General features: G+C 48.4%; 1 protein-coding gene across 1 annotated transcript; it reads right to left on the bottom strand.

Annotated features, from left to right (window-relative positions):
• Positions 1-923: 923 nt before the first annotated feature.
• LOC123075146 (uncharacterized) lies at positions 924-2,998 on the bottom strand. The gene is made up of 2 exons (XM_044497813.1): positions 1,276-2,998; positions 924-1,140 (listed from the first exon to the last, which is right to left on the bottom strand). The coding sequence occupies exon 1, from the start codon at positions 2,818-2,820 to the stop codon at positions 1,282-1,284; it is 1,539 nt and encodes a 512-aa protein (XP_044353748.1). The 5' UTR covers positions 2,821-2,998; the 3' UTR covers positions 924-1,140; positions 1,276-1,281.
• Between the last annotated feature and the right edge of the window lie 10,488 nt (positions 2,999-13,486).

Genomic DNA, 13,486 nt, shown 5'->3' with positions numbered 1-13,486 from the left:
TGTTGAGCAATCTGCGCCAGCAGGGCCCCAAACCACTGCTGCTGCTGAATCATCTCTAGAAAGGGGGTTACCACGACAACAACTTCTTTTCCTTTTGGATCTTGATCCTTATGCTCCACCATGTTTCTTGGTATGGGATCATCATCCCCTCCACCAGAGTTCACCACTTCCCTCCGAGAGCCACCTCCTCCATCTGCCCGCGGATTGAAACCCCAAACTCCATCTCTAGGCCCAGATCTGTCCTTTCTTCTCTCATTGTATTGGTAATTCTCTCGAGATCTGTCTACTTCCTCCTTTTTTTCTGTATTGGAAATTTTCTCTTCCCCCTCTTTTTTACAATGTGTGTGATGGAGGTTCATTGGTGATACCAAGGGTTCATGCTCGGAAACGACGGTGCTTTGCTCCATTTCGTCGGCTGAGCTGAAGCGCTTAATCCTGAGAAGATGGGACACGTCGACAGTTGCAAGTGTACTTTGTCAAATTCTAACCAATAGATTGAAAGCGTGCCTGACTGATTGTTCTTTTCAGTTCCGACGAATCTTCCTTTTCTTTCCGAATCCAGAGTAGGAGCGATCATGTGAAAGGCTGCTGACTGTCCCAACGTTCTTCCCTCTACAAAAAGTGTAAACATCTTTCCTCTTACTTAACCGATGATTGTTTCCAACATGCAAGGACGTGAGCGCACACATTTATGCATCTAGTATATGCTATGAAGCTTTTCAAGTGCAGTTACCAAGGGCCTTTCTGATTTAAGGAAAAAGTTGCTGATTTTATTTAAATAATTTCTTATTATGTAAGTGAATGAAAAGAATTCTTTCCCCTGTTAGTCGTGCGTTGCACTTACTAGTGTAAACAATGTATACAATGTTCATTACTCAAGAAGGAACTTTTGTTTCTGAAACCTTACACAAGTCGATCGCCACGTAGCGTTCCCGGTATGCAACTGCGATGCAAATGAGACAGAATCTGGGTGAAGACAATGCATATACACTGAATCCCAAGGGGACGCAGTTTACTTCTGCCATCCAGATAACAGCTTTTATTTCCTACTCGATAACCTCTGACAATACTCTATCGTGCATATGGTGCTTACGCTCCACGCTCCACGCTCCACGTATCTTTCCCCGTAAGAGCTAAAACCTGTGATACGAAATGACATAAAATCTGCGTGAAGACGTGAAGTCCGCGGCATGCAGTATGTAATGCTACTATTATCAAGTATCTTATCAAGTATCTGTCGTATCCCTATCAAATCTAGTCTTTCCTTATCAGCACCTCAATCTACTCCTGGATGTTGGTAGACGCCGCCGAGCTCTGGTCCGTCTCGCTCACGGCGGAGGAGACTTCCTCCCCGGCTGCCGCGGGTGCCGCCACCGCGATGTTGACGCCGAAAATCCTCAAGACGCCCGGCGCGACCGGCGCTGGCGCCGGCTCCGATCCTCCCGACAATACCGGCGAGATAATGCCAGGCTGCGCTACTTCCGTGGCGGCGGGCGCGGGCGGGGACAGGGACAGGGACAGCGCGAGCTCATCGGGCGCGTCCGCGGGCGGGGACAGGGACAGGGACAGCGCGAGCTCATCGGGCGCGTCAGCGGGCGGGGACAGGGACAGGGACAGCGCGAGCTCATCGGGCCCGTCCGCGGGCGGGGACAGGGACAGCGCGAGCCCGTCGGGCGGGGACGCGCTGGTCGACGTCTCGGGGGACGCCTGGGCGGAGAAGAGCGCGGCCGCGAGCTCCCGCGCCGACACGGGAGCCTCGACGCGGCGCCTCCTCGCGATCACCTTGCCTTCGTAGTGCATCCTCATGTGCCCGCCGAGCTGCACGCCCGAGTTGAACACCTTGGGGCAGTGCTTGCACGGGTGCAGCTTCGCCGGCCTGGCGCTCGCCAGGCACGGGTTCAGCCCCGCGGCCGCTGCCGCCGCGGCGGCCTCGTTGTTCTTTCTCATCTTGTGGGCGGCCATGTGGCCGCCGAGCCCCTGGTGCGAGTTGAATCGCTGGTAGCACCCTTCCTCCTTGCAGACCCACCGGCCTTGCTCGTCCCGTGAAGTCGGCGACGGCGCCGCGCGCCGAACGTGACGCGCGACGGCCTGAGGAGGCGAGGCGAAGAAGTCCGTAGGCGCCGCCGCTGCGAGGTGGCCTTGGGCGACCGCTGGCTGAGGTTGGGCGACGACGGCCCGAGGCGCGGCGGGCTGGTGCCCGGCGCCGCATTGCGGTGAACAGGATGGGCGCACGCCGACCTGGTTGGGAGGATTGTCCGCTGCAAGAGCGATGGCCATGGATGGAGGATTAGGCTCGGCGCTGCTGGTCCTGCTCGCGAACGCGATGGGCGCGGCGTCGATCACGGGCTCCGCGACCGCAGTGGTCATGGACGTGGAGTCGCCCACTCCTTCCTCCTCCTCCTCGTCCTGGGGGGGAACGGAGACGGACCTGCCGCCGACGTAGCCCCGCTTGCCGGTCACGGCCCATCCACCGCTGACGACGATTCCCTGGCGGCCGCCGCCGTGCGGATGGTGGACGCGCATGTGGCCGTGCACCGCCCTGCCGCTTGCGAACTCCCTCCGGCAGATGGGGCAGGGGAAGCCCGGCTCCCGCGCGAGGCCCTCGTCGTCGTCGGCGTCCATGTCGCTGACGGTGCCGTCCGAGTCGCCCTCGCGCGAGGGCGTGGGCGACGGCAGGGCGTCCCCGTCGAGGATGTCCTCGAGGCGGCGCACCTTGATCTCCACGCGGCCGCCGTCGTCGTCGTCCGCGACGAACTCGCCCTCCTCGAGGTCGGGGCGGGGGCGGCGGCGGCGGGATTGATCGGCCCGATCGGTCCCCATCGAGCGAGCGCCGACGAGCCTTAGCGGCGGCGCAAGCGCGGTCGCTGCTAGGGTTTTGGTTGCGGCGGCCGGTGTGGGTGAGGGGGATGGGGAGAGGCGGAGATCGATCGATCGATCTGATCTCGCTCCGCTTCGCGGGAGTCGAGTCGAGTCGCCTGGCGCTGCCTTTGCTCGTGTTGTGGGTGGGCAGGACGGCAGTGGGCTGCGCGTTTATATGGCGCGGGACGGGAGCGAGCGACGCCGTGCGCGCGCTGGAGTGCGTGTGGACTGGACCCACAGAGCGAACAGGAGTCCTCCGACGACTGCGGAAACAGCATCCGGGCGTCGGTTGGGATTTCGCCGTACCTCATGTTTCTTTCTGTTTCTGCGCGCGGCGATTGCTTGGGAAAGGAGGCAAGTGGCGCCAGTGTTTTCCTAGCGATCCCGTATACGCAGGGTAGGAAATCTCTGATGATATCTTTTGACATTCTATCTCCAGCGGATCATGCTCCCCTAACGTTGCTGCGTTTTTTCTTTTTCTTTTTTGTGGAAAATTCAGGCAGCACACAGGAAGCATCCTAAAACAAGAACCGGGCCAGCCTTCGGACGCCCACAGAGCTTAGGGAGATCCGGCCGTCCGTTTTGTTTGGTTGATGCGACCCGGGCCGTCGGATTAAGCCACCGGAGAGCCTCGACCGTTGGATCGAACCCGAGGCACTGTAGGAATGAATAGTTTCCTCTCCTTCGTGCCACCGCGTGCAATTCCCTTGCCCCATCGAGGAACTAGGAAATGAGGCAGGTGGTGCCATTGGTTTCCCAGCAATCCCGTACGCGCACGGGTAGGAACTAGGAAATCTCCGGTGATGATCCTTTGACATTCTATCTCTAGCGGATCATGCTCCTCTAGCGTTGCTGCGTTTTTTTCCTTCTTCTTTTTTCTTACGTGAAATACATTCCTACTTACTTCTCTAAACTGAGATTTGTTTTGCTTTCTTGGCGAAAAGGCGTATGGCCATATCCACCCTTGTCAAAAAATAGAAATACATTCATTGGGGTGTCGAAGTAGGAATGCATTCATTGACGACGCGCTGTGAGCATGGCTCGATGCCGCGTCTGGCTCCCCCCCCCCGCCTCAGTGGAGCAAACTTTTAGAAATCCACGAGCTTGTAGAAGCAACGGCGGGGAAGTCGTCGATTCAGGCCAGGAGACGACAGCGACATCGATCTGAAAGCATATCATCGCCCGGGAGAAAAAAAACACCGATAAGGGCTTGTAGAAACTCCAAAGACAACAAAGACCACGAAAGCTGGCCGAGTCTAGACGGATCCACCAGAAACCTAAACCGATTGGGTCCTGCAAGATCCGCCCAGAGACACAACTCCACAAACCCTTTGGTGGAGAAAAATACTCCAACGGGACGATGATAGGGAGGGAGAACATTATTCATACCCCGGGGCAACGCCACCATTTCCTCGCCCCACACAAAATACGAAGACTCCCAAAAGAAAACCTAAAAAAATCACCCATGTTGTTACGACAGGTCCGGGTCTGATGTCCAGTTCGCCGCCAACGACAACCGTGCACAACCGCCCTCTTCCCGATGATCCAACCAAGCTGGGCCATCGATGAAGATCGCCGCATTGGATCCCTTCATCCGCAGCCGGGTTCACTGACATCGTCGTTGACTCGTCGCGCACCACCTGATGAAGGCTGTCGCTCGAGCACACATCCGCTTCACCGTCCCACAACAACTCTTGAATATCTTCACAGAAGACCCCCTCGATCCGGACCTCCCTCACCTGCTGGTGTCGCGCGGGCTTTGCCCGGCGGCGCGCCCTGGTGGCGCGGTGTACGGAGGCAGATGTCTAGTGGCGGCTAAGGCTTCTCTTGTCACCTCTCTCTTAAACTGAGATCAGTAGTAACTAATCCCTCCGTTCCTAAATATTTGTCTTTCTAGAGATTTCAACAAGTGACTACATACGAAGTAAAATGAGTGAAGTACGGTACATGGTCATAAGGGTCGGGCAAGTAGACTAGCACGAGGGGGCTGAGCAAAGATGCTCGAGCGGAAGTAAGTTCTCCCCCATGGCTCCCCTAGCCATTGTCATCATGATGAGTCGTTCTCTGTGAGGTCGAAACCCTTTTGTGCATGCTTAATGAGGAACCAGTCAACCTCCAGTTCCTAGAGGGTAGTGTCATGGGTGTGATGACATAAAAGGTTCATTTATTTCTTTGTAGAGTCATTTTATATTGGGAAGTGTTATGTGACGATAATCTATTATGTTACTCCATTTGTCTCTCTCCTCTTTAATTACTCATCACATCATTATTTTTGCTTATGTGGCATGTGTGTAACATGTTACTACCTATGTTAGAGCATCTACAGCCAGGCGCCCCAAACCCGCCTCAAACGCCCGGCCGTACGACCCGATCACGAAAATGCGATCCAGACGGGCGTCTTAAAATGGGCCTCAAACGCCCAGGCTAACCAGCACCCCTCATATCCAGCCCAAATATGGGGTGGATATGGGAGTGCCTAGGCGCGTCTGTGATACGTCTCCGTCGTATCTACTTTTCCAAACTCTTTTGCCCTTGTTTTGGACTCTAACTTGCATGATTTGAATGGAACTAATCCGGACTGACGCTGTTTTCAGCAGAATTGCCATGGTGTTATTGTTGGGGAACGTAGTAATTTCAAAAAAAATTCATACGCACACGCAAGATCATGGTGATGCATAGCAACGAAAGGGGAGAGTGTTGTCCACGTACCCTCGTAGACCGAAAGCGGAAGCGTTATGACAACACGGTTGATGTAGTCGTACGTCTTCACGATCCGACCGATCCAAGTACCGAACGCACGGCACCTCCGAGTTCAACACACGTTCAGCTCGATGACGTCCCACGAACTCAGATCCAGTAGAGCTTCGAGGGAGAGTTCCGTCAGCACGACGGCGTGATGACGGTGATGATGATGCTTCCGACGCAGGGCTTCACCTAAGCACCGCTACGATATGACCGAGGTGGATTATGGTGTAGGGGGGCACCGCACACGGCTAAAAGATCAATGATCAACTTGCGTGTCTATGGGGTGCCCCCTGGCCACGTATATAAAGGATGGAGGGAGGAGGAGACCGGCCCTCATAGTGCGCGCCCAAGTGTTGAGTCCTACTAGGACTCCCTAGTCCTAGTAGGATTCCACCTCCCACATGGAATAGGAAAAAAGGATGGGAGAAGGAGAAGGAAGGAAAGGGGCGCCCCCCTCCCTAGTCCAATTCGGACCAGTCCATGGGGAGGGGTGCGGCCACCCTTTGAGGCCTTTCTCTCCTTTTCCGTATGGCCCATTAAGGCCGAATACGAATTCCCGTAACTCTCCGGTACTCCGAAAAATACCCGAATCACTCGGAACCTTTCCGATGTCCGAATATAGTCGTCCAATATATCGATCTTTACGTCTCGACCATTTGGAGACTCCTCGTCATGTCCCCGATCTCATCCGCGACTCCAAACTACCTTCGGTACATCAAAACACATAAACTCATAATACAAATCGTCACCGAACGTTAAGCGTGCGGACCCTACGGGTTCGAGAACTATGTAGACATGACCGAGACACGTATCCGGTCAATAACCAATAGCGGAACCTGGATGCTCATATTGGCTCCTACATATTCTACGAAGATCTTTATCGGTCAAACCGCATAACAACATACGTTGTTCCCTTTGTCATCGGTATGTTACTTGCCCGAGATTCGATCGTCGGTACCTCAATACCTAGTTCAATCTCATTACCGGCAAGTCTCTTTACTCGTTCCGTAATGCCTCATCCCGCAACTAACTCATTAGTCACATTGCTTGCAAGGCTTATAGTGACGTGCATTACCGAGAGGGCCCAGAGATACCTCTCCGATAATCGAAGTGACAAATCCTAATCTCGATCTATGCCAACTCAACAAATACCATCGGAGACACCTGTAGAGCACCTTTATAATCACCCAGTTACGTTGTGACGTTTGGTAGAACACAAAGTGTTCCTCTGGTATTCGGGAGTTGCATAATCTCATAGTCATAGGAACATGTATAAGTCATGAAGAAAGCAATAGCAATATACTAAACGATCAAATGCTAAGCTAACGGAATGCGTCAAGTCAATCGCATCATTCTCTAATGATGTGATCTCGTTAATCAAATGACAACTCATGTCTATGGCTAGGAAACTTAACCATCTTTGATTCAACGAGCTAGTCAAGTAGAGGCATACTAGTGACACTCTGTTTGTCTATGCATTCACACATGTACTAAGTTTCCGGTTAATACAATTCTAGCATTAATAATAAACATTTACCATGATATAAGGAAATATAAATAACAACTTTATTATTGCCTCTAGGGCATATTTCCTTCAGTCTCCCACTTGCACTAGAGTCAATAATCTAGTTCACATCGCCATGTGATTTAACACCAATAGTTCACATCACCATGTGATTAATATCCATAGTTCACATCGCCATGTGGCCAACACTCAAAGGGTTTACTAGAGTCAGTAATCTAGTTCACATCGCCATGTGATTAACACCCAAAAAGTACTAAGGGTGATCATGTTTTTCCTGTGAGAGAAGTTTAGTCAACGGGTCTGCCAAATTCAGATCCGTATGTATTTTGCAAATTTCTATGTCTACAATGCTCTGCACGGAGCTACTTTAGCTAATTGCTCCCACTTTTAATATGTATCCAGACTGAGACTTAGAGTCATCTGGATCAGTGTCAAAACTTGCATCGACGTAACCCTTTACGATGAACCTTTTGTCACCTCCATAATCGAGAAACATATCCTTATTCCACTAAGGATAATTTTGACCGTTGTCCAGTGATCTACTCCTAGATCACTATTGTACTCCCTTGCTAAACTCAGTGTAGGGTATACAATAGATCTGGTACACAACATTGCGTACTTTATAGAACCTATGGCTGAGGCATAGGGAATGACTTTCATTCTCTTTCTATCTTCTGTCGGTCTCGGGCTTTGAGTCTTACTCAATTTCACACCTTGCAACACAGGCAAGAACTCTTTCTTTGACTGTTCCATTTTGAACTACTTCAAAATCTTGTCAAGGTATGTACTCATTGAAAAAAACTTATCAAGCGTCTTGATCTATCTCTATAGATCTTGATGCTCAATATGTAAGCAGCTTCATCGAGGTCTTTCTTTGAAAAACTCCTTTCAAGTACTCCTTTATGCTTTCCAGAAAATTCTACATTATTTCCGATCAACAATATGTCATTCACATATACTTATCAGAAATGCTGTAGTGCTCCCACTCACTTTCTTGTAAATACAGGATTCACCGCAAGTCTGTATAAAACTATATGCTTTGATCAACTCATCAAAGCGTATATTCCAACTCCGAGATGCTTGCACCAGTCCATAGATGGATCGCTGGAGCTTGCACATTTTGTCAGCACCTTTAGGATCGAAAAAACATTCTGGTTGCATCATATACAACTCTTCTTTAAGAAATCCATTAAGGAATGTAGTTTTGATATCCATTTGCCAGATTTCATAAAATGTGGCAATTTGCTAACATGATTCGGACAGACTTAAGCATCACTACGAGTGAGAAAATCTCATCGTAGTCAACACCTTGAACTTTGTCAAAAACCTTTTTCGACAAGTCTAGCTTTGTAGATAGTAACACTACTATCAGCGTCCGTCTTCCTCTTGAAAATCCATTTATTTTCTATGGCTTGCCGATCATCGGGCAAGTCAACCAAAGTCCACACTTTGTTCTCATACATGGATCCCATCTCAGATTTCATGGCCTCAAGCCATTTCGCGGAATCTGGGCTCATCATCACTTCCTCATAGTTCGTAGGTTCATCATGGTCAAGTAACATGACCTCCAGAACAGGATTACCGTACCACTCTGGTGCGGAGCTCACTCTGGTTGACCTACGAGGTTTGGTAGTAACTTGATCTGAAGTTACATGATCATCATCATTAGCTTCCTCACTAATTGGTGTAGGAGTCACAAGAACAGATTTCTGTGATGAACTACTTTCCAATAAGGGAGCTGGTACAGTTACCTCATCAAGTTCTACTTTCCTCCCACTCACTTCTTTCGAGAGAAACTCCTTCTCTAGAAAGGATCCGTTCTTAGCACGAATGTCTTGCCTTTAGATCTGTGATAGAAGGTGTACCCAACTGTCTCCTTTGGGTATCCTATGAAGACACATTTCTCCGATTTGAGTTTGAGATTTATCAGGATGAAACTTTTTCACATAAGCATCGCAACCTCAAATTTTAAGAAACGACAACTTTGGTTTCTTGCCAAAACACAGTTCATATGGTGTCGTCTCAACAGATTTAGATGGTGCCCTATTTAACGTGAATGCAGCCGTCTCTAATGCATAACCCCAAAACAATAGTGGTAAATCGGTAAGAGACATCATAGATTGCACCATATCTAATAAAGTATGGTTACGATGTTCGGACACACCATTACGCTGTGGTGTTCCAGGTGGCTTGAGTTGCGAAACTATTCCGCATTGTTTCAAATGAAGACCAAACTCGTAACTCAAATATTCTCCTCCACGATCAGATCGTAGAAACTTTATTTTCTTGTTACGATGATTTTCCACTTCACTCTGAAATTATATGAACTTTTCAAATGTTTCAGACTTATGTTTCATCAAGTAGATATACCCATATCTGCGAAAATCATCTGTGAAGGTCAGAAAATAACGATACCCGCCGCGAGCCTCAACACTCATCGGATCGCATACATCAGTATGTATTATTCCCAATAAGTCAGTTGCTCGCTCCATTGTTCCGGAGAACGGAGTCTTAGTCATCTTGCCCATAAGGCATGGTTCGCAAGCATCAAGTGATTCATATTCAAGTGATTCCAAAATCCCATCAGCATGGAGTTTCTTCATGCGCTTTACACCAATATGACCTAAACGGCAGTGCCATAAATAAGTTGCGCTATCCTTATTAACTTTGCATCTTTTGGCTTCAATATTATGAATATGTGTATCACTACGATCGAGATCCAACAAACCATTTTCGTTGGGTGTATGACCATAGAAGGTTTTATTCATGTAAACAAAACAACAATTATTCTCTAACTTAAATGAATAACCGTATTGCAATAAACATGATCAAATCATATTCATGCTCAACGCAAACACCAAATAACACTTCTTTAGGTTCAACACTAATCCCGAAAGTATAGGGAGTGTGCGATGATGATCATATCAATCTTGGAACTACTTCCAACACACATCGTCACCTCGCCCTTAACTAGTCTCTGTTCATTCTGCAACTCCCGTTTCGAGTTACTAATCTTAGCAACTGAACTAGTATCATATACTGAGGGGTTGCTATAAACACTAGTAAAGTACACATCAATAACATGTATATCAAATATACCTTTGTTCACTTTGCCATCCTTCTTATCCGCCAAATACTTGGGGCAGTTCTGCTTCAAGTGACTAGTCCCTTTGCAGTAGAAGCACTTAGTCTCAGGCTTAGTTCCAGACTTGGGCTTCTTCACTTGAGCAGCAACTTGCTTGCCGTTCTTTTTGAAGTTCCCCTTATTCCCTTTGCCCTTTTCTTGAAACTAGTGGTCTTGTCAACCATCAACACTTGATGCTTTTCTTTATTTCTACCTTCATCGATTTCAGCATCACGAAGAGCTTGGGAATCGTTTCCGTTATCCCTTGCATATTATAGTTCATCACGAAGTTCTAGTAACTTGGTGATAGTGACTAGAGAACTCTTTCAATCACTATTTTATCTGAAAGATTAACTCCCACTTGATTCAAGTGATTGTAGTACTCAGACATTCTGAGCACATGCTCACTAGCTGAGCAATTCTCCTCCATCTTGTAGGCAAAGTATTTGTCAAAGGTCTCATACCTTTTGACATGGGCATGAGTCTAAAATACTAATTTCAACTCTTGGAACATCTCATATGCTCCGTGGCATTTCAAAAACGTCTTTGAAGCCCCGATTCTAAGCCGTAAAGTATGGTGCACTAAACTATCAAGTAGTCATCATATCGGGCTTGCCAAACGTTCATAACGTCTACATTTGCTCCTGCAATCGGTCTGTCACCTAGCGGTGCATCAAGGACATAATTCTTCTGTGCAACAATGAGGATAATCCTCAGATCATGGATCCAATCCGCATCATTGCTACTAACATCTTTCAACTTAGTTTTCTCTAGGAACATATCAAAAATAAAACAGGGGAGCCAAACGCGAGCTATTGATGTACAACATAGATATGCTAATACTACCAGGACTAAATTCATGATAAATTAAAGTTCAATTAATCATATTACTTAAGAACTCCTACTTAGATAGACATCCCTCTAATCATCTAAGTGATCACGTGATCCATATCAACTAAACCATGTCCGATCATCACGTGAGATGGAGTAGTTTTCAATGGTGAACATCACTATGTTGGTCATATCTTCTATATGATTCACACTCGACCTTTCGGTCTCCAGTGTTCCGAGGCCATATCTGCATATGCTAGGCTCGTCAAGTTTAACCCGAGTATTCTGCGTGTGCAAAACTGGCTTGCACCCGTTGTATGTGAATGTAGAGCTTATTACACCCGATCATCACGTGGTGACTCAACACGAAGAACTGTCGCAACGGTGCATACTCAGGGAGAACACTTGTACCTTGAAATTTAGTGAGAGATCATCTTATAATGCTACCGTCGAACTAAGCAAAATAAGATGCATAAAGGATAAACATCACATGCAATCAATATAAGTGATATGATATGGCCATCACCATCTTGTGCCTTTGATCTCCATCTCCGAAGCACCGTCATGATCACCATCGTCACCGGCGCGACACCTTGATCTCCATCGTAGCATCGTTGTCGTCTCGCCAACTATTGCTTCTACGACTATCGCTACCGTTTAGTGATAAAGTAAAGCAATTACAAGGCGATTGCATTGCATACAATAAAGAGACAACCATATGGCTCCTGCCAGTTGCCGATAACTCCGTTACAAAACATGATCATCTCATACAATAAAATCTAGCATCATGTCTTGACCATATCAGATCACAGCATGCCCTGCAAAAACAAGTTAGACGTCCTCTACTTTGTTGTTGCAAGTTTTACGTGGCTGCTACGGGCTGAGCAATAACCGTTCTTACCTACGCATCAAAATCACAACGATATTTCGTCAAGTATGTGCTGTTTTAACCTTCTCAAGGACCGGGTGTAGCCACACTCGATTCAACTAAAGTTGGAGAAACTGACACCCGCCAGCCACCTGTGTGCGAAGCACGTCGGTAGAACTAGTCTCGCGTAAGCGTACGCGTAATGTCGGTTTGGGCCGCTTCATCCAACAATACCGCCGAATCAAAGTATGACATGCTGGTAAGCAGTATGACTTGTATCGCCCACAACTCACTTGTGTTCTACTCGTGCATATAACATCTACGCATAAACCTGGCTCGGATGCCACTGTTGGGGAACGTAGTAATTTCAAAAAAAAAAATTCCTACGCACACGCAAGATCATGGTGATGCATAGCAACAAGAGGGGAGAGTGTTGTCCACGTACCCTCGTAGACCGAAAGCGGAAGCGTTATGACAAAGCGGTTGATGTAGTCGTACGCCTTCACGATCTGACCGATCCAAGTACCGAACGCACGACACCTCCGAGTTCAGCACACGTTCAGCTCGATGACGTCCCACGAACTCCAATCCAGTAGAGCTTCGAGGGAGAGTTCCGTCAGCACGACGGCGTGATGATGATGCTACCGACGCAGGGCTTCGCCTAAGCACTGCTACGATATGACCGAGGTGGATTATGGTGTAGGGGGCACCGCACACGGCTAAAAGATCAATGATCAACTTGTGTGTCTATGGGGTGCCCCCTGGCCACGTATATAAAGGATGGAGGGAGGAGGAGGCCGGCCCTCACAGGGCGCGCCCAAGTGTGGAGTCCTACTAGGACTCCCTAGTCCTAGTAGGATTCCACCTCCCACATGGAATAGGAAAAAGGGAAGGGAGAAGGAGAAGGAAGGAAGGGGGATCCCCCTCCCTAGTACAATTCGGAACAGTCCATGGGGAGGGGTGCGGCCACCCTTTGAGGCCTTTCTCTCCTTTCCCGTATGCCCATTAAGGCCCAATACGAATTCCCGTAACTCTCCGGTACTCCGAAAAATACCCGAATCACTCGGAACCTTTCCGATGTCCGAATATAGTCGTGGAATATATCGATCTTTACGTCTCAACCATTTCGAGACTCCTCGTCATGTCCCCTATCTCATCCGGGACTCCGAACTACCTTCGGTACATCAAAACACATAAACTCATAATACAAATCATCACCGAACGTTAAGCGTGCGGACCCTACGGGTTCGAGAACTATGTAGACATGACCGAGACACGTCTCCGGTCAATAACCAATAGTGGAACCTGGATGCTCATATTGGCTCCTACATATTCTACGAAGATCTTTACCGGTCAAACCGCATAACAACATACGTTGTTCCCTTTGTCATCGGTATGTTACTTGCCCGAGATTCGATCATCGGTATCTCAATACCTAGTTCAATCTCGTTACCGGCAAGTCTCTTTACTCATTCCGTAATGCATCATCCCGCAACTATCTCATTAGTCACATTGCTTGCAAGGCTTATATGAC

Source organism: Triticum aestivum, chromosome 3D, assembly GCF_018294505.1.
Source record: "Triticum aestivum cultivar Chinese Spring chromosome 3D, IWGSC CS RefSeq v2.1, whole genome shotgun sequence".
Classification (NCBI taxonomy): Eukaryota; Viridiplantae; Streptophyta; class Magnoliopsida; order Poales; family Poaceae; genus Triticum; species Triticum aestivum.
This window is presented reverse-complemented; position numbering and strand designations above follow the sequence as displayed.

What these genes read in the sequence shown, in the direction of transcription:
- LOC123075146 (XM_044497813.1), bottom strand. Translation starts at nt 2,820, where the DNA reads ATGGGGACCGATCGGGCCGATCAATCCCGCCGCCGCCGCCCCCGCCCC.